General features: G+C 39.2%; 1 protein-coding gene across 1 annotated transcript; it reads left to right on the top strand.

Moving 5' to 3' along the window:
- Positions 1-4477: 4477 nt before the first annotated feature.
- On the top strand, positions 4478-21386 carry cdca7a (cell division cycle associated 7a). The gene is made up of 10 exons (XM_078552085.1): positions 4478-4581; positions 9403-9525; positions 9626-9751; positions 10412-10681; positions 11713-11790; positions 12404-12589; positions 14732-14872; positions 19127-19276; positions 19882-20018; positions 20097-21386. Exons 1-10 carry the CDS (start codon positions 4561-4563, stop codon positions 20125-20127), a joined length of 1263 nt encoding a protein of 420 aa, XP_078408211.1. The 5' UTR covers positions 4478-4560; the 3' UTR covers positions 20128-21386.
- Positions 21387-22229: the final 843 nt, after the last annotated feature.

The following is a 22229-nucleotide window of genomic DNA, read 5'->3' as shown; positions in this document are numbered from 1 at the left end:
CTTCTGTTCCTACGTCTTATATTATCACTATGCCATTATCCCCCATAGTCACTGCTAAGCCTTAAGTATCAAGCCAAATACAATGATTAAATGTGTACTTCTCCAAAACAAGCTATAACCTAAATTAATTTTGTGTGCGTGTGTCTATCAAGAACTGACAAGATCATACACAGTTGTTTGATTACATTGTTTGTTACTGTTGCCCCCGGAGATATTCTTTTCTTGTTGCACATTGGTTTATTATGGTGAACATTGCTGTATTAGGCTTGTTGAAAATTCTAATTCTGTTACATTTACTATATTGTGTTACAATATTATTAGGTTATAGCGCAAATAACTAGTTAGTTTTAAAATTAATATTTAACTTTTAATTTTTCTAGATGTCATTAACAGCTAGTAGAGGTAATAACAAAAATAATTGATATTTGAGATCTGAAAAAAACCCAGAAAATGCTACAAATGAAAACCCAGTCACAAGTATCTAAATAAAAATCTTACTTAATATTTTGGAATAAAAACAGCAAGTGCTGGAAGAACTCAGCATGCCTGGCAGCATCTGTGGAGAGAGAAACAGAGTTAATGTTTCGAGTTGGATATGATTCTTTGGAACTGAAGGGAGGTAGAAACGTGATGGGTTTTATATTGTTGAAATGGGGGAAGGAGTGGTCAAACAAAAGGGAAGATCTGGGAAAGGGTAGAGGGCAGGAGTGATTAAATAACAAAGAGGTCATGGAACAAAAGGCAAAAGGAGTGGTAATGGCTGTAGTAAAGAAACAAAGCATTAGTCCAGAGTAAGCGTTAATGGTGGAATAGTGAACAGTTCTGTCTGAACGCAAAAAAATGAAAACAATATACAGACTGGCACTTGGTTAAAAAAAAAATCAAAACGGAGGACAGAGTTCATGGTCTGAAGTTGATGGACTCAATGTTGAGTCCAGAAGGTTGTAAAGTGCCTAATCGGAAGATGAGGTGCTGTTCATCAAGCTTGTGCTGAGCTTCACTGGAACATTGCAGCAGGCCAAAGACAGAAATATGAACATGGGAGGAAGATGGTAATTTAAAATGGCAAGAAACTGGAAGTTTGGTGGCATGCTTGTGGACCGAGTGGCGATATTCAGCGAAGTGGTCACTCAGTCTGCATTTGGCCTCCCCAATGAAGAGGAGACTGCATTGTGAGCAGCGAATACTAAATTGAAAGAAATAAATCACTGCTTCTCCTGGGAGAAGTAATTGGGGCCTTGGACAGTAAGGAGAGGGGAGGTAAAAAGGCAGGTGTTGCACTTCCTGAATTGCATGGCAAAGGGGTGAGGTGTTGGGAGTGGTAGAGGAGTAGACCAGGGTGTCATGGAGGGAACGGTCCTCTTGGAATACTGACGGGAGGGCCGAAGATGTGTTTGGTGGTGGTATTGCACTGGAGGTGGTGGAAATGGTGGAGGATGATCCTTTGAATGTGGAAGCTGGTGGGGTGGAAAGTGAGGACAAGGAGAACCCTATTGCATTTCTTGGAGGGAGGGGAAAGGTTGAGAGCAGTAGTATGGGAAATTGGTCAGACACAGTTGAAAGCCCTGTCAACCACAGTGTGGATAAAAGGAAGACACATCATAAGTGCTGTTGTGGAAGGTAGCATCATCAGAGCAGATGTGACAGAGATCGAGAAACTGGGAGAACGGAATGGCATCCTTGCAGGATGCAGGGTGTGAGGAAGTGTAGTCAAAGTAGCTGTGGGAGTCAGTGGGGATGTAATGAATATTAGTAGACAGAAATGGAGACAGAGAAGTTGAGGGAGGGAAGGAAAGTGTTGGAGATGGACCATGTGAAGTTAAGAGAAGGGTGGAATTTGGAAGCAAAATTGATATTTTTCCAGTTCTGGGCAAGAGTAGGAAGTGACACCAATGTAGTCATTGATGTACTGGAAAAACAGTTGAGGAAGGGGGCCTGAGTAGGACTGGGATGTTTTGGATCTGGTCATTAAAACATTATTGCTTGGTTAACTTTGTTTTTTTTTATCATTTGTGTTTGTGACTTATGGGTTTTTACCAGGTGAAAATTGTGTTGTAGCCCTCCAACACTACATTATCCCTTCTCCAACACTACAATCCTCCAAGGTCTTTGTGCTCATCCAATCCTGGCCTAGAGTTGCGAATTCTCCTGGAACCGGCATTAATCTCCCGGTGGCCAGAGAAAACATTTTGGGGGATTTTAAACCGCAACAACAGTAGCAAAGGGAGCAGGCACGCAGACCGGACTTTGCCAAAGCAGAGTTTTTTTCTCTCATCTGTGTTTGTTTGGTATGCACCATCTTTACTTCAGGTAGCTGACAGTGCAGGTGCACATGTGCGGGGCCTGCAGCTGTGCCCTCAGTACTTACGGTGTTAACAATCTCAGCCCAATGGAATGTTCAAACACTCCAGCTCACCGCTGACTGGGCACAGGCGCTTTGCTTCTGAGTGAAAAGTGGAGCATTAGAGTTATAGGGTAATATGGCACAGAAACAGGCCCTTCGGCCCATCGTGTCTGTGCTGGCCATCAAGCACCTATCTATTCTAATCCCATTTTCCAGCACTTTGCCCGTAGCCCTGTATGCTATGGTGTTTCAAGTGCTCATCTAAATACTTCTTAAATGTTGTGAGGGTTCCCGCCTCTACCATCCCCTCAGGCAGTGTGTGTCAGATTCCAACCACCATCTGGGTGAAAACATTTTTCCTCAAATCCCCTCTTAACCTCCTGCTCTTTACCTTAAATCTATGCCTCCTGGTCATTGACACCTCCACTAAGGGGAAAAGTTTCTTCCTATCTACCCTATCTATGCCCCTCATAATTTTGTATACCTCTATCAAGTCCCCCGTCAGCCTTTTCTGGTCTAAAGAAAACAACCCCAGCTTATCCAGTCTCTTTGTAGCTGAAATGTTCCAGCCCAGGCAACATCCTGGTGAATCTCCTCTGCATCCTCTCCAGTGCACATTCTTCCTATCATGTGGCGACCAGAACTGTGCACACCACTCCAGCTGTGGCCCAACTAGCGTTTTATAAAGCTCCAACATAACCTCCCTGCTCTTATATTCTATGCCTCACCTAATAAAGGCAAGTATCCCATATGCCTTCTTAGCCACCTTATCTACCTGTGCTGCTGCCTTCAGGGATCTATGGACATGTACACCAAGGTCCCTCTGATCCTCTGTATTTCCTAGGGTCCTACCATTCATTGTATATTCCCTTGCCGTGTTAGTCCTCCCAAAATGCATCACCTCACACTTCTCAGGATTAAATTCCATTTGTCACTGCTCTGCCCATCTTACCCGCCCATTGTAATGCCGCAGCTCTGGTTACAGCAGCTCCAGCTGGGATTTTTAAATGATCCAGGGCAGCTGGAGCTGGAGTTGGGAGTTTACAGCTAGGATCCTCTTTTACCAAGGACAGCGCAAAACCAGGGGTGGGGGTTATCATCAGAATGATGTACACTTGTGTTAACTTCTTTAGGCAGGGAGATTTCAGGTACTGTAGGTGGTGACCGTGGAGATTGAAAGCACCTGTACACAAGGTGAGTTTAAGCTTCCAGCTGACTAGTGATCCAACTTCGACTTCAAGTCTAAAACCAATGCTGGAATTTCAAAGCAGTAGGTTTTATTTTAGTAAAAAGAGATTTGGGTTGGAGCCTCCTTTGCTAAAATGGCAAAAATTGCGTTCCCAGACCATGCCACTGACTTTCCGTGACATCACTTCCACCAACGTCTCCCGGAATACGTCTAGTCAGAGTTGGCAACCCTATCCAGTTTTTGATCCCCGATTTCCTTTGCTTTGTTACTGGCAGCTATGCTTTCAGATGTATCATGCCTGTGCTCTAAACTCTGGAATTCCTTTCCTAAACTTCTTCGCCTCTCTACTTCTTGTCAATGCTTAAAACCTATCCTTTTTGACCAAGCTTTCTGTCACTTGCCCAAATGTCCTTTTTTGTGGCTTACTGTGAAGTTTTGCCTGATAACACTCCTTGGGACGCTACTAAAGCGCTAAAAAAAAAATGACGTTTTACTAATGTGCTGCATAAATGTTAGCTTCAGTCACTATGTAGTAGAAAGCGGATGTTTATTAATAGTGGGCAGAGGGCAAGAGTCGGTTGGTGTAAATTGAAAAAAAAAATTGCAGCCGAATGAAGTTGAGTATTTGGATGGTGGGTTGGGTCTTTGAATTGAATCCAGATGTGGGAAGTTTTTAAAAATGATTTCCACCATCCTTATGTTATGAATATTCATCCCGGCCTCTACCCTTACGAGTGCATTATATCAATGCTGTAATCGAGGGATGTACTTAAATGAATAAAAAAGCCCTTGGCTTCTGAGGAAGGTTTGCACCCTGTGAGATGCCTGCTCTCCAATGCGGTGCTGCCGGCCGGCCGCCCGGGCCATTCATTGCAGCGCGGGCTCGCCGCGCGCTTTGCACCTGCCAGGATCCGACAGCGCGCGAAACTCAGAGGCAGCTCCGCCTCCAGGCCGGCAGCCGGAGACAGTCAGCATTCCGCAGCAGCCCCGCAAGCGAACTACTCGCTGTGGCTGGAAATTAACCAGAATGAAGAAATTACGCGGCAAGGTAAGCGCCTTGTGTTGCATTCACCCGTTTCCAGTTAAGAGGAAAGAGGACTTTTGCTGTGGGAGTGCTCTCGCTGCACTCGCACTGGGTTTTTTTTCTCTTTGAAGTGTCTTTGGTGCTTGAAGCTGTTTCGCTCGCTCATTCCTGTTTTAGTGATTAAACTTTTTAAGAACTGTGATTTGTTTACTTTCCCTTAAAGACTTTTAAGCGTCAAACAAAACTTAACTTATGTTTGTTAGTGCTTTGTTGCCCAATATGAAGGCCGGAGACGTAACTATTAAATATATATATTTTTTTTATAAAAATTGCGTTTTAGTTTGAAATCTCTGCTTTTGGCTTTGGACTCGGGGTTTAAACTCTGCGCCTGGTCACGTGATCCGACTCGACGCGGGAAAAGCTGGGATGATTGGCGGGCGCGCGCACGGCGCTGGTGTGCGGGGGCGGGAGGGGCGCGCGCATGGGTCTGGTGTGCGGTGGCGGGAGGGGCGCGCGCGCACTGTGCTGGTGTGCGGAAGCTGGCGGGGGCGCACGGGCATGTTGTGCGGGGGCGGGGGGCGCGTGCACTGCGCTGGTTTTCCGGGAGCGGGGGGCGCGCGCACGGGTCTGGTAGTTTGGAAAGAGCGGGTGTGACCAGTAAACTGTGAAGTGTGTCGGTCCCGAGTCCTTCCAGTGGCCGCTGGCGCTCCTCCGGCTGCGGGCCGCTCCAATCAGCGAGAAATGTGGCAGCTCCTGCGGCCGGCTCGGTCCCTCTCCCTCTCCCCCCGGGCCACCTCTCTCTCTTCCCACCCCGACCCCGGGCCACGTCTCTCTCTTCCCACCCCGACCCCGGGCCACGTCTCTCTCTTTCCCCCCCCGGGACATCTTACTGTATTAGAGATGGCATATAACCGCAAATTGTTGTATTCATAAGGATTTAGCAACAGTTGTGGTTAGCACAGGTAGCCATGCACACTCTGACTGTGCTTCAAATGGTGCACAATGGCGTAGTTGAAAAGTTGACTTCTAATTTTGCCCTTCCACTACCCGAGGAAGGTTAGAGTTGAAATACAACGTTTGGACTATTAAAGAGCAGATATTGCAGTCACTCGGTTTTTAGCGCAATTATACTTGTGCAAAACATTTTTGTGTGTTTAAATATTGAGTGCTGATAGGGGTATTAGAGTGGTTAATTATTGATAGTCACAAATGAAAGTTAAATTTAGTTCCAGATTATTTGATTATTAGGAAAATTAACTGCTTAAATTAGCAAACTGCTAGGATATATAGTTAGAACATTGGAATACAAACCTAATGAGGTTTTGCTGAGGCTGTACACTGCATTGATTAGAGCACTGAAACGGAGTTTAGTATATAGTGCCTGCCACTGTAAATAGATATGCAAATATTGTAGACTCAAAAGAGCAGCAACAATTATTCGAAGTTGAAGGGGTTTGAGTGCAGCTATAATGAAAAAGACTTTTAAAAAATCAATCTCCACAGCCTGGAGTAAAGGCTGTAAAGGGAGACCTCTTTTAAAATGTGATATTAAATCAGTAAGGTATAGTAAATCCTGACTATTACTTTAGAATAAGGCAGAATATAACCACAGATTCTAAGAATAAACAAGAAAAACAACTACCAGAAGGAACAATTTCTCAGGCCAACATAAATCTGAAATGAATTACCAGGTTACAGACTTTTGGGCGTTTGGTAGAAAGTAAGAATAAAAGGACAAATTCAATGTGCTGAAATGGCCTTTTCTACTGTTGATTATAAAGCAACGTGTCACAGAAAATTCTGTTAGTAAGCCAAAGAGAAACCTAATGACAAATTGACAGAGCTCATGACTCTCCTTGAACTCCCTAATAGACTCCAGTTTGAAAACTGATGCCCTAACCTATCAGTAAAGACCAATTTTCAGTGTGTCTTCCCTTCCACCTTGTTTTGTTTTAACAACGTCTTGTTCAAATTCCAATTAGTAAAAGTCAGGCAGTCATCCCAACATTATAACAAAGTGACCTTGTTCAACTGAATTTGACTATTTTGTCTAATAAATTAATGAGAAATAATGTTTTGTGTATCTCTACTTCTGCATTTTTGAATGCTTTCTATTGTAGGTAGGAATGCCTATAGTGTGATTTATAATGTTTCACCCTGTAAATCAACAGTAGTTCCAGTGCACAGCCCACTTAACTATTAGATTTATTGTGGGACAAATGGTTGTAGTTTAGTGAACAACATCTCAAACTAACAAAAGGGGAAGAGAAATAATGATGTTCAAAGACATAATTTCTTATTTTTAATTTGCATAAGGCACTGTTTAATTCGGTGCTTGCATATTTGCTTTGAAATTTCTTTAAGACTGGGACCGACGATTAGGTTTTTATACCATATATGTCGGTTGCAGATATAGCTGCCATTTTGTGATCGGGTAGTAACTGTCATTATTGTTATGAGCATGCTAACAAATGTCACTAGTGGCTAACTAATTACCAAATCATTGTAAGTTATGTTCATTATATTAGACTTATTTCTTGCATTGGAATTGTGAATGTATTTTGATCAAATGAATTTCTAACTGCTCAATCTGAACGAAAACCAAAAATGGTGGAAATATTTAACACTGCTTCTGCCAGTTATGAAAAATGGTCTACATCTGAAATGTTGAATTTTTTGAGTTTGAACATCTGTATCCTTTAATGAAATTATAAGCGATTTTACCACTATTACTTGTCCCATAAGTCAAACTATTTAACTAGATTTTCTTTTTAAATGTTCTACAGGAAAAGACTAGTTGATCCATCTAGCCTGTCCTATCCAGTCATAATGCCTTGTGCATCATGATTCAGACACTTCCTATCCGCTAGGAGCCATATAATTTCTTGGAAGAGGCAAAATCCAGGGTCATATAAGGGGGGAAATCTGGAAATTTCCTTACTGATCCTTTTCGATAATCAAAACAAATCCAGGAGACCATATTGATTCTGCTAATTACAGGGTACCTACCTTTTGCACAACTTGACTACTCGTTCAGCTGCCTTGAATATGCAATAATTAAGCATTAACTTCATGAGCTGGCTACCTGTTCCCACACCTTTACTATTTGCTGGGGACAGAGTGGTGGGTGGTGGTGGAAATTGCAATATTTCTATTTAAACTGAGTACTGATGAGCTCAATGTAGGAATTGCCTTGGAGCAATTCTCCCCCCCCCCCCCCCCGTTTTAACTGTGCATGTTAATTTGGCACCCTCACATTACCAGATTTATTAATACCTCATCAGCCCTTCCTGTTAGATAGGAAAGAAATAATGAAAAGGAGAAAGGGGTATTGTAGGTCAGTTTTTAAAATATTGTTGTTGTTGATGGGTCAAGATCCATCTGTTGAAAGCTCATACTGTGCCGTTGTCTCTGTCCTATCATGCCATAATGTTTAAGTAAACATTGGCATCAAAAAATGCCCGTTTCTAAATCCCTGTGGGTGTAATGTTTGCTAGGTACTCAACCTTATTAAATATTTTCAGTGGATTCGAATAACAGATTGAACTTTTGACTTTATGTGGCTTAAGGGCGTTACTTAAGTCCTGAAATAATAAGCCCATTCATTTCAGTAGGTTTGTTATCTTATCATTTTAAGAGTGCTGTGATATTCCTACTGCAGCTAGCTGCCAAGGTTTGTTCGCACTGTTTTTTAAAAAAAATTATTGCACAGTCACTTTCTAGATTTGATTGAATTTCATGGTGTAAGTGTGTGCATCAAAAAGTATGAATATAGTACCCATGAGTGCATTGTATACTTGCAGTATTCATATAATGTGTTGCCTTTTAACGGAAATACAAGCTGTAGCTTAAAATCTTAACTTGAGGCTATATGTTGTAAGTAGAGCATGGCTTCTTTTGTGGTGAAAGAAAAAGTGTTCTGTATTTTCAGATAACTTGTGTTGATGAAACCTGGTAATGATCTGAAAGGCCTAGCGGCATTACCATTTCAAATGTGAAAGCCCAGTGGGGCACCACACATGAATTTTTTCATTGCTTGTGGAGAACCTTGAAAAGATTTGCAGGCTGTCATGTCTGTTGGAAACTGTGCAACCACGTCTAGGTCAGGGTGCAAATACAGCCTGTCTGTGACCTTTTATCTCTGATTTGTTCAATTCTTACCTTTGGGCATCTGTCAGTTGCACTCATTTTAAGAGGACAATTGGGTTATTTGCAACCTTTGCCTGTAAAACGTTAATTAATGATTTCATATAATTGATAGTGTAACTGGGAACTTTATTCAGTGCACTCATGTTTAAACCTACATGCTGCTAGTATTGTAAGCAAAAAAACTACAGTGGTTCATAAATTCTTATGAAAAATCTGCCTGCACAAGTGTTCTGGGAGATGCATATATGACTAAAGTTTTAATAAACTTGTATTTTGTATGAAATTTGCAATTGTTCAGAAATGCACTTTGAAGTTCATTTGATTTGCTTTCAGCTCACGTTACTATCGCAGATCAGCTGCTCTTTTCCTGGTTGTGAATGTTCCAGCTGGTATTGAAGATTTCTGTATGCAACAAAAACTTTTATCTGTCTACTTTGGTTACTCAAACCAACCTAAACATGCAATTTGAATATCGAATAAGCACAACTGATGATAAATATCTACAAATCTCAAAAGCCCGTCTGCAAAGCTAGAATAAATTGACTGTGCATTCCATTTACATAGTACAAAGCAGATTCCGAGTGTGACCACGTGTTATGCAAAGTGAATTCCTTGCAACTCATATCATTAAAACCTGACACTAAAGAAATTATTTAAAAGGTATTCAAGATGGTATTTTTTTTTTTTATCTTGCAGCAGATAGACCTTTCTGGAAAGGAAGAATTTAAAGACTTCAGAAACGTGGCATTGGTTCCCATGGAAACATCATCATCAGATGATAGCTGTGATAGTTTTGCTTCAGACAATTTTACGAACAGTGTAAGTGTAATTTAAGATTGTGAATGCAAAAGAAGTCGACTACAATTACCTTTAATATGATAGTTTGCTATGATATAACAAGTTTTCTATTTCTTCTCAGAAAGCTAAATTCAGAGCAGAGATCCTGACAGACGAACTGGCTCAGATTTTTAATGAGGATTCTGACAACAACGAATCATTCGATGGTTTTTCTGAAAGTGACCTCAAAGATGTGATGGAAGCAATGGTATATACTAAGCAATGAAACTTGATTAAACATAAAGTTCACAATTTATGTCATCTATTTAAGTACGGTAATAACTTGCAGAAATCTTGGGTTCCAGTTTTTGGTAATAATTCGATGCTGGTAGAACAGCAAAGTCAGTATTCAAAATCCTGAATCAACAACTCAAAATTTTGCCAAAGTCAATTCTCTCCTTTCAGTTGGAACTATTATGCCACATGAGATTTCTTGGAAGTGATGCAGTGAATGTTACCAATTATCTTTTTGTATTGTCATCCGTAGACTGTTACATTCAGACTTAACTGAATGATCCTTCTGGGTTTGTGAGCTGCCTCTTGACTCAGAGCAAATTTTTATAATAAAATTAAAGATGTGTAAATATTTTGCAGCTTTTAGCAGCATCTGAATATTTATAGGGGTTTGTTTGACTTGGAATTTGCACTGTTCACACCTTGCTCAATGCTGAAATCTTTATGAAAGCACAGGATGCATTAGAACTTCTCTCACAATGGCATTTTTAAAAATATTGAGTCAAAATTTGTTCTTGTTTTCTCATTTGATTGCAATTCACGTTTTGGAGTGCAGTTGTTGGATATGTGTTCAGACCAAATACTGCACAAGTTGTTTAAGGAAATGTAATATTTTAATTATTTGTTTTATAAGAGTGTTGAATCATCTGAATCAGAAGAGGAAATGACTTATGAGGATAATAAAAAATCTGGAAAGAATCCAAAAACACGGAGCAAACGATCTTTTCCATTACGTGTGGCTTTTAGATTTCCATCTCGCAAAAACAAAAATATGCCAGTACCAGACACTTGTGTTTCCTTAAACAAGGATTCAGCTTCTGAATCTGATTCTGACCTGGATGAACAGAGAGGAACAAATTTCCTAAAGAAAAGAGCTCTAAATATTAAAGAAAACAAAGCTATGGTAAATACTGCATGCATATCTACTGTAAATTGCTTTTGCTTATTTGTAAAAATTTAAGCACAAGAAGGCAATTCATGCGACAATGTCAGTGCTTGTGCTAGCTTCATATTAAAGCTCATGTGAATGGCATTTGTATTGCATGTAAAAATGTTGCTTTCACACCAGAATGTTGCCTGCTGCAGTTTTGAAAATGAGCCCTGGTAATTTAATGGAGATGAAGGGGCAGATTTCTTGGCATTTGCCTGCTCCCTTTGAAGCTGGTGAATGATGTGGGGAAAAAAATAATGTGATCGAAAGACTGAATTATTGCGCATGGTAGTGCGTTACTTTGCTGCTCAGCTAGAGTTATGTTCAGCCTGGCCTGTGCCTTTTTAAGAAAGCAAAGTTTAAGACATATCAATCTAAACTAACAGCTAATTGTAGGCAGGGGTATTAAAGTTTATGGAGCCAGGGCAGATTGAAGTTAAACAGATCAGCCATGATCTAATTGAATGGTGGAACAGGCTCGAGGGGCCGAATGACCTACTCCACATCTTAAATCCATACGTTTCTGAACTAAATTTGAGTCAACTGAGGGAAGATTAGATCAGAGACAGCATCAGAAAAGAAAACTCGAGTGAAAATGGACAAGGCACTGGGTGAATCAGAAAGGATGGGAGCAAAGAGAGAGAAACTCATTCTGTGATTCTCTAATAAACCCAATAAGGAATATCGGACAGACTTTTTTATCCAGCGTGTAGTTATGATGTGTAACTAGTTCCCACAATGAGCATTTCAGCCGAATAGCATAGGTAAATTTAGGGAGAAGTTATATAAATAAATAAAAGAGAAGGATACACTGATAGATGAGTACAGAGGGAGGAGGCTCTAGAGGATCATAAAAACCGGCACAGACCAGTTGGACTGAATGGCCTTTTACTGCGTTATAAATTCTATGTACCATAGAAGTCTATTGTAAAGTCCTCTTAAAAGTAATAAATGCCTTTAATATAATATAATATTTTATTTGTATCTTGATGCTTTGATTCAAGTTGGCCAAACTGATAGCAGAGCTGAAGACTGTTCCAGGACTTTTTCCACGCAGAGTTTCTGTTCAAGGAACACCATCGGTAAGTAGGTGACAGGCTGGGTTTGTTGCAGTATGCTCAGAACTGTTTAGAAATGATGTGGAAATTATTGTATGCAGTAAGTATTTAAGAATTTACATAAATGTAATCAATTACTTAACACGAAGCACCCTGAACTGCAGTTGTTGGGCTTGATTTGCCAAATTAGTTGAGATGTTTTTACATGTTACTTGTCCTGGCTTTTTTAACTGTTGAATCTTCATTATGAATTTATAGATTTACATCATCATACTGTGAACAAGATACCTTGCATGGAATGTATCATGAAATAGCCCACCAAATTATATATATTTCCAAAAGATTACTGTATAATGTATTAAAGACAAATTTCAAATAGAGAAACATCAAACCATATATTAAACTTAAGCAGAAATAATTAAAACATAAAAAGAAAATTGTGTATTAATGGTTAAAATTAAATATTATTGAATTAGCGCACAACACCTAAATAAGTTACATTTTAAATTGCAGAAGCATTAGTTATGTTTAACTTGAATGTTCTAAGATTTGTGTAGCTGTCTGACTCTTGATAGACTTGTGCACTAAATTTTGCAGATAAATTGCAAAATTTTCTGTGAATTGTTGTATTTTTCAGAGACCAAAACGTCCACCAAGAAATGCATTCACAGAAAATGCTTCTAGACGAAATCCTGAGCGTGGTGCTCGACCTCACACTCGGTCAAGATCCTTGATTGATGGTCCTCCTTCTCCATCATTTGAGCAAGAAGATAATGTCAGCTTTATGAGGAAAAGAAAGTTTCTAGATAATGACTTCTCTGAGGTAGAGTCATTAAGTCATTTGTGCTGCTATTAACAACACCTTTCATGGTGCACTGACTTTGCCAGCTTAATCTGCATTTCTGGTGGTCACTTGTAAAGCCTAATAACCTTTACAGTTAAAGACTTTATGTTCATAAAAATTATAGAGATCTATTTCAGTAGTGTCTGCACTAACTGCAATTAAACACTTGGGAATACATGCCTCATTAAGAAATCTTGAAACATTGAAAGTCAATATATTTTGTTTTGAAGCTCTATGTAGCACTTGACTTTACAGGTTGGCAAGCAGAATAAAAACAAATATGATGAACCAGCTTGTCTTCAGTATTAACTTATCTGTTGAATGTTCAATATAATAGCTTTCACAAATTAAACAATAGTTGTGCAGACAAATGTTCCATTACATCTTGAGAATTTTACATTTCTCAAGCCCTAAATAGATAATTAAATTCATTTATCGTCTTTGGGCAAACTTTAGATGTTAGCAACCTCTGCATCCTAACTCCAAGCTGACCTTGCAGCTGCTTGGCCCTTCATCACAAAAACTGCCGACTTCCATCTCTGTAACGTTGTTCATCACAGTCCATCTGCTGCTACAACCTCGTCCATGCCTTTGTCTCTTCCAGGCTTGATTATTCCAATGCTTTCCTGGTCATTCTCCCGCCCTCAAAAACTTCAGCTCATTCAAAACTCTGCTGTCCATATTCCGTCTTGCAACAAGTCTCATCCATCCTTTGTGGCCTTGCTAACTTACATTGACATTAAAATTCTCATTCTTTTGTTTAGATATGTTTGCTTAAGGCCTCCTGAGTTCTCGGTTCTTCAGACTCTGGCTTCTTGAGCATCCTCACCACCTCCCCCCACCCACCACCACTTTCACCCCACCATTGACAGCTGTGTTTTCAGTCTTCTAGACCCCAATGCTTTAGAACTCCCTCAATAAATTCCTGTCTCTACACTTCTTTCTCTTTCAAGACAATCCATTTAACATCTACCTTATTTACCAAGCTTTTGGTTATTTCTCATATTTACTACTTTGGCTTGGCTTTCATTTTTGTCTAATTATGCCTCCTGAAGGGATGTTTTACTACAATCAAAGGAATGATATAATTGCAAGTAGTTGTTGATAACTATTTTGAAACTTCCAAGCTGACACTGAAGACTAGTTGTTTTAACATGCACTTTGAAAATGCCACTGAATTTCTTTTAGTAGGTATCACCTTGCCTGGGTTCCTACTGTAAGTTAATGTACTAAAGAGTTTCTGTGCCATTTGAATGCAATTGCTTAACTTGAAATATTAGGTATTTCAGATTTTTTTGGAGGGAAAAACATGACAATTATAGTAGTGATAGAGAAATTGCTGTATATTAGTGTCATCTTTCATTTGGATAATGGCCTGGGTTAAAACATTGCATGGTAGTTTGCAACCAATGGGATCAGAAGATTGTTCAGGATCTGGGCATTTGGCCTAAAAATTGCAGCACCATCTCATTTGCGACCCAAGTATTTTGGCTTTTTAAGTTCACTATTTGGGGAGACTACTCCAGTGCGCACTGCATCCAATATTACTGTTGTCAAATGCATCTTATATTTAAATTCTAATGCAGTAAAAATGATTCTATATGCATGAGGAAGAACAGACTATTTTCTCTCAAGAAAAGTAACAAAGACCAGATAAAACGTAAAACTTCCTTGACTATTATCTCAACAATGTATCTTGACAATCCTCAAAAGAGGAACCTGAAGCACAATTGTGAACTTTTGCAAGTTTTACATCAGCCATCACTATAGCATTTCCGATTGGCAGTTAGGGCTGAATTATGGAGGTGTTACATTTTGGAATTGGGTTCAGACTGGCCAAACATAGCAGGGCTATCATCGATTTCTTGTTGGCCTGTGTGTTTACCGAATGTTGAGATGTTTGTATAATCCCCAGCTGCCTGCCTGTGGCTGAATGACCATTCGATTCTTATCTCAATGTCTTTGCATATACTGAACCTCACATCTGTTCATTTAGTCAGTTTTCAGCTGTTGTAGGAGGTTCAATATTTAATATTGTTTACAGATGCCTCTGGATCGCTGTAAGTTTGTGATTTATGTATTGAGTTTGTGACTCCATCCCTCCTCTCCTCGCCATCATAGGGTGAAACGCCTCTTCGCAGGAGGAGCCGACCCAGCATACTTACCATCCCACATGTGGTACGACCAGTTGAGGACATCACACAAGAGGAATTGGAAAATATTTCTTTTTCAGCTAAAGAGAAAGTTTATAGTAGAACCACAGTAAGTTTTTCAATTCTACATGTACTTGTATAAAAATATAATGAATATTTTCTTTTACATGATTCCATCTTGTGTAATTTTTATCACTTTAAAAAAAATCTTAACTTCTACATACTAGAAGTCCAGATAACTGGTATTAATGTTAAACTTTCCCATGCAGGACTTGAATATTGCTGAAAAGAGAGACACGTTGCTGAAGCTTTTTGTCTTGCCCTCATTTGGCATTCTTGTGTTTGTCCTGATTTCAAAGGATCCCAGTCATTTATACTACAGGAGAAAAGGATTCTGATTGGTTGGCAAGTTGACTGTGGCCGAGGCATTGCCATGGAGAAAGCAATGGGAAACTATAGGCTCCTGGAACTCCTAGACAAATTTTCAAATGGGCCAAAGGCTGCCACCTTTGGACCTGAAAAGTTGCCTAGTCTACGTCAAATTACCCTGGAAAGGGCAAAGTATCTCAAAATTGAATAACGGGTCAATCAAGCAGTTTCACCCTACTATTATGCAGTGGCGACGCAGCTGTTATTTTCCACTAGCGGGATGCTGCTGTCAGTCCAAAGACGTTCTACCTACCACATAATTGACCAATGTCGTTTATGAATTTCAGTGCTGGTACAATGCCAGATATGTAGGCCATACGTTCCAGCGACTGGCTGATTGAATTAGACAGTATGTTGCTTCAGTTGTTTGTAATGGGCAGAGTACAGGGAGAAACTTCCTATTGATGGAAGGATTGAGAATCAGAAGACACTGCTTTATGGTGACTGTCAAAAGCCTATGCTTGCAAAACTCAAAGCAAAGTGTCTAGTGTTAGATGTGATTACACAATTGGGCTGCACTTGCTGAACAATCCTTAGTACCCTAATAGCTACACCAACAACAAACTTAAAATAATTAGCTGAGCTTGTAACATGGCTCATTTATGCTTGCTAGAAGTGATATATGTTCATACGCAAGGACCTGTTCTCTGCAAACAAAATAAATATGTTCAAGCCTTGCGCCTTTTTTCAGTTACCTGTTGCTTTCTCCATGGCAATGCCTTGGCCAATCAGTGTCGACTTGCCAACCAATCAGCACTCTCTTCCACTCACTCAAATACTGCCCACTTCCTAAGCAAAAAACTTCTCATGTCGCCGTTGCTTCTTTCGCCGGTCACCTTAAAACAGTGTCCTCTGATTCTCAGTCCCTCTGTCAATGGGGACAGTTTCTCCCTATCTACTCTGTCTGAACCCCTCTTGATTTTGAACACCCCAATCAAATCTCCTCTCAACCTTCTCTCCTCCGAGGAAAACAGCCCCAGCATCTCTAATCTGTCCAAACGACTGAAAGTCCTCAACTCTAGAATCATCCTTGTGAATCTTTCCTGCACCTTTTCAAATGCCTTCACATCATTCCTAAAGTGGGTGACCCAGAACTGGACACAATTCTCCAGTTGAGGCTGGAGTACTGTTTTATACAGGATGATCATAACCTCCTTGCTGTTCTACTGTGTTTATAAATCTCAGCATCCCGTATGCTTTATTAACCACTTTCTCAGTCTGGCCTTCCACCTTCCGTGATTTGTGCAAATAAACCCCTTGATCCCATTGCTCCTTTAGAATTGTACCCTTCATTTTATATTGCCTCTCCTCTTCCTTCCTATCAAAATGACTCACTTCACATTCAATGCATTAAATTTCATCTGCTTGTGCACCCATTCCACCAGCCTGTCTAAGCTCTTTTTGAAGCTTAACACTATCTTCATCAGTTCACAATACTTCCAAATTTTGTCATCTGCAAATTTTGAAATTGTGCCCTGTACACCCAAGCCGAGGTCATTAATATACATCAAGAAAAGCAGCAGAAGTGACGACTTCTGGAGAATCCCACTATGTACCTTTCCTCCAGTCCGATAAACAACTATTCACCTCTACCCTGTTCCCTGTCACTCAGCCAATGTTGTATCCATGTTGCTACTGTCCCTTTTATTCTATGAGCTCTAATTTGCTCAAGTCTGTTTGTGGCACTTTATCAAATGCCTTTTGGAAATCCATGTGCACCAGATCAATTGCACTACCTCCATTTACCCTCTGTTATCTCATCAAAAAACTCAAGCAAGTTAGTTAAACATAATTTGCTCTTAATTCCAAACTGGCTTTCCTTAACCACATTTGCCCAATTGACTATTAAACAATTTTGTCCTGAGTTATCATTTCTAACAGCTCCCCACTACTGAGGTTAAACTGACTGACTTGTAGTTGCTGGGCTTAACCTTACACTCTTTACATAAGGGTGTTTTTGCAATTCTCCAGTTCTCTGGCACCACCGTGTCTAAGGAGGATTGGAAAATTATGGCCAGTGCCTCTGCAATTTCCATCCTTCCCTCGGTATCCTTGGATGTATCTAATTCGGCCCTGATTTATTAATTTTAAGTACAGCCAGCCTTTCTAATACCTGCTATTTACCAATTTTTAGCCCATCAAATGTCTCATCTACCTCCTCTTTCGGTTTGACTTGGGCAGCATCATATTCCTTGGTAAAGTACTCATTTAGTACCGCAATCATGCCCACTGCCTTCGTACAAATGACTGTGAATACACACACACAGCACAATTTACTTGTAATAAAAATCAAGGTGAAGAATTTTATGTCTGAGAAACGAATAGTTTTCCATTGGAGGCACTTGGTCAGCATTACGTTCCCTAGGTCAGGAATGGCATAGTATAGTTAAGAGATAAATGACCTCTTAACCTGTTTTGTTGGTATTAGTTTGGTTGAATGATGATTGTTGGCTAGAAAACTGGGAGAACTCTATGTTCTTTTTCAAATGGTGCCCTAGAATCTTTATTCACCTGAGCAAGTGCCTTTTAATAATTTCACAACTTTTTGAATGACCAAGCTCCAATTCAGCCCTTAAACAGTGTGTTTTAGTCGTAACCTTACGCAATGTTTGTGTTTCTCACCAAAAATCGTTGTGAGATTGTCAAATACTAGTTAAATGCTGTGGACCTAGATTCGCACTGAGGTTTTTTTTAAATTGTTCTCAAGATATAGGCCATGTTCTTATGATTGCATTCATTGTCATTGTCTAGTTACCCTGAAAAAGCAGTGGGCTTTCTTAAGTTACTACAGTCGATGTGATGGTTCTTCCACAAGTGCTTTTTAAAATTATTTGTTCATGGCATGTGAGCATCCTTTATTACCCTTGGGAAGCCGGTGAGCCACTGCTTTGAACCGCTTTGGTCTATGTGGTGTAGGTACGTCCACAGTGCTGTTAGGGAGGGAGCTCCAGGATTTTGACTCAGCAACAATGAAGGAATGGTGGTTATATAGCCAAATATGATTTGGAGGGGAACGTTCAGGTTATAGACTGCTCAAACTTATTTCACCAAAGACCCTTTTGCAGCCCATTGGGAGAGAGACTGCTTTTATATCGTGACCGTGGGCTGCATTCATACTGTGGTCTCACAAGATGCAAGGATAGTCCCATCTATTATCCTGTACACAATTTATTATGGTGTTGCTAATTATTTTGTGATACCTTAATCTTGTACAAGCATTACATTTCTATTCTCAAGTGTTTTAAATTTTGATTTTTTTTTTAATGCTGTGAGACTGTAAAAGAAACCTGAAATTAAGTTGGTGTGCAACTGCAGGTAATTATTTTGCCCCTTTAATATAGAGAATTTTGTTTTGTTTTTTTTAAAACTGCCTTTTTACTAATCCGAAAGAAAAACAATTTTTTCCCCAACTTTATTCTGTTTATTTCCCTTGCCTTGTTCGTCAACATTACCTAAGCAAATCCAGAGTTGCAAAACACGAATCTATGTTGTAATTTTTTGAGGGAAGAGTAAAATTGTGAATTAGGATTGGAAGCGTTAACATCCACTAAGCAGTACTGATAATAGCTGCAAAGAAGCAGCAAAACAGAAACTGAGGAGAGGGATTGTATAATAGGATCTTCAGTATGGTGGCGGGCGGGGTCGGGGCGGCGGCAGGGGGCAGGGGAGTCTGAACCTAAAATTTGAGAGAGTTTCCATATTAATCAATGAAGCTAAGGAAACTTGTAAAATAAGGAACTGCTGAAACGGGGTCTGTGAGAAAGGATGTGCTGACGGAAACATTATTTTTGCATTCCAATCACTTTCCTATTTATAACTATTGGCATTTCACTATGTTTTCCTATTATTCCATGTCATTTTGGGGCATACTTTACTTTTTAAAATGTAAAATTGATGTGCCGACGGAAAAACATGGAGGTATTTGTTCTTGCAGGGTTCCACTTGCCACCAATGCCGTCAAAAGACTATTGATACAAAAACAAATTGTCGAAACCCTGAATGTGTTGGAGTCCGAGGACAGTTCTGTGGTCCGTGTCTTCGCAACCGCTATGGTGAATTTGTTAGAACTGCTTTATTGGATCCTGTGAGTACCGAGTTTTTTTTTGTCCAGTTTCATGTGTGTTTATAAAGTGTCCTCTCTTTATTGATCTAGTTAGCTTTAAAATAATAGGATTTGTGCATTATTGCTTTCAAGCTAGCAACCACACGACTAAGGAGCTAATTGTATCCGAGAAGCTTCCCTGCTCTTTTCCCCCCATGGTTTATGTTAGGGATTGTTTCAGGTTGAAGGTTACTGTGTTTATTTAGAAAGTAATGATGGAAAAATATTTCATTTACAGGTAACTAACCTTTAATAATTTTTGTGTAGATCAATCTTATGCAGCTTTTATTGTTTCCCTCAATTTTCCTGTAATTAGAAGCAAATATTAAGCCCTTCGCTACATGACCAGCCTAATGAGAATCAATAGAAATTGTGGTGCTTGTCACTGCAAAAGGTAATTTTCTATTTTAGCATGACTTTGTTCGCTTTTTTTTCCTACAAAAGTAGAACACTTTGGATTGCAGAACCTTTGACATGTCTTTGGTTGGGAAATTAAAAATGGCATTAAAAGTGCTCCTGCATATTGCTGTTTAGAAAATTTAACAACAAAGGTTTCATGCTGATGATTCTCTTCCCTCTGTTATCAGAACTGGCATTGTCCACCTTGTAGAGGAATCTGCAATTGTAGCTTCTGCCGACAGCGTGAAGGTCGCTGTGCTACAGGTGTTCTTGTTTACCTGGCCAAATATCATGGATATGACAACGTTCATGCTTACTTGAATAGGTAAGTTTTTAGTATTTTGCCAATGCAAATTATTTTTTATGTAGTGTTTTCAAGTAAAAATCTGAATTTTTTTTTCAGCCTGAAAAGGGAACTTCAAATGGAAGACTAACGAGCAGCAGTGAACCAGTTTCTTGAAGCAGATCAAATTTTTCGATAAATTTACTTTGTAGCGTTTACAATCATACCTTTTTTAAACAATTTTTTGCTAAATACTATGAGCTAGATTTACAGAATGTGCTTAAACATAGAGCTTCATTTACAATATTTTGCAAAGTGAACTTTTTTATTTGTTTGCTATCATAATCACAGGTTAACTTAGGAGCATGCTGGAAGTGGGGGAGGGTGGTAAAAAATTTTTACACATACTCCTATAGACATTGTTTTAGGCCATCAACACCAGCAGAACCATTTTCACACTAGCATGCTTCTTATGACAGCAAGTAAATCCCTCAGTGCACTGTCATTTATTCTACTTTCATAATAGCCTTGTTCTATAATATCGCCCAATTTTAAATATCCAGCTGCTCAATTGTAAGTGTCAACTCTCTTGTATTTAAGTAAAAACCGATTGCTCAATACATTCTTAATCTCAGCTGGTTCCAAAATATAACGCTAGAGAATGACTTTCACTTTTAAAAATCCAGCTGTAGAATTTTAAAAATCCATTTTTTAAAAACTCATTAATTTTAATGGCTTTTACCCATGTTCCGTTAATAAATATGAATGGCATTTATAGTTCAATCTAGCATTGCAACCAATGGTAAATTTGTATTTGCTACTCTTTCGCTTTGCATTGATGCAGCTTCTATTAAGATTATACTGCTGCAGAACTTTAAATAATACAGGCGTGTACATTAAATTTCATATAGGACAATCACTTAACCACACCAACACCCCACTTTCTCAGGGTACAAGCAATTAACCACACCAATGCCCCATGTTTTCAGGATGCAAGTGGAAGTCAAAATTTTGGAACTCAGCACCCCTCCCCCACCGTGCTTGCATTGTGTGAGGGATTTACATCACAAAATGCACTCTAGTTGAAGCCATACAAAATTGAGCAAATTTGCATCTAAAAGGTACTTGAATGCCTGGGAAGGAGGGAGAAGTATTTAGTCTTTTGCATTTTAATGTTATGTTTTGCCACTTGTACCATGTTACGATTGGTATTATGTGTGCTAATGTTGGCTATCTGCAATATAAAAGATGAATTTAAGCAGAAGCCATAAATTGGATTGGTGTAAATTATGAAGTTTTCACATGCACTGTTGCCAGGTTGTTGCAGTTATTGTTTTAGGCTAGTGGTAGAGAGCATTGACATTTTTAATGTTCTGAATGTATTTTAATAAAAACTTTTTTATTTTTGAATATTTTCCAACTGTGCAAATACTTCACACATAGCTGAATTATGGTATGAATAATCATGCTGGCAAAGATGTACATTTTTTTTGTGACAACCTTGTAACTTGCACTCCTTGATTTTAAATATTATCAACTATTACTTATAATTAGTGCAAGCCAGTTATAGTGGTGGTTAATAATATAGGAAGAAATGCACTGAAATTGAAATCCCTCAATTCGTTGGATGTATATTCATAATATTTTGTTTACAAGTGCCAGGAATTTTTTCTTGGTCTCCCAATCCAAGATTGTTGGAAGCTCCATTAATATTTACTCAGGGTTTCCACGATATTACAATTGGGAGAATCAAAGTAATTTAGTACAATATTTCTTAAGCAGCTTGTGACTGTCGGACTTTATAGTGGCATTTTGCAGAGGAAAAATTGACAGCTGATCCAGTCTGCAGAACTGACTTATGAAAAGGACTATTCTCTGTGAAGCTGCATGAAGGAATATTAACACACCCCAAATGCATATGTCCAGCACAGATTATGATATTTATCTTCTCTTACAAAATAAACGTCGTCCAAATTGGGTAAATGTATATCGGGGGAGAACTACAGATAAATTGATCCAAAATTGGTGGTTGCTGAAAGAACAAAATAGCAAATTAAAATGCACAGCAATCGTGTTATAGTAGAATAAAAGCTGCAGTTCAAGTATTGCTACTTCAGTTTATTGATTTTTTTTAAAAAACCATTCCCAGCTTTTAACATATGGTAATTTACTGAAGCCCATATTACAAATGTTTTTTGTTATCTAGATAAAGGAGGATAGATTGATGAGGCAGGAGCATCTAGTGTAGAAGCT

Source organism: Cetorhinus maximus, chromosome 11, assembly GCF_964194155.1.
Source record: "Cetorhinus maximus chromosome 11, sCetMax3.hap1.1, whole genome shotgun sequence".
NCBI classification, from domain to species: Eukaryota; Metazoa; Chordata; class Chondrichthyes; order Lamniformes; family Cetorhinidae; genus Cetorhinus; species Cetorhinus maximus.
The sequence above is the reverse complement of the archived record's forward strand: the minus strand, read 5'-3'. Positions and strand labels throughout refer to the sequence as shown.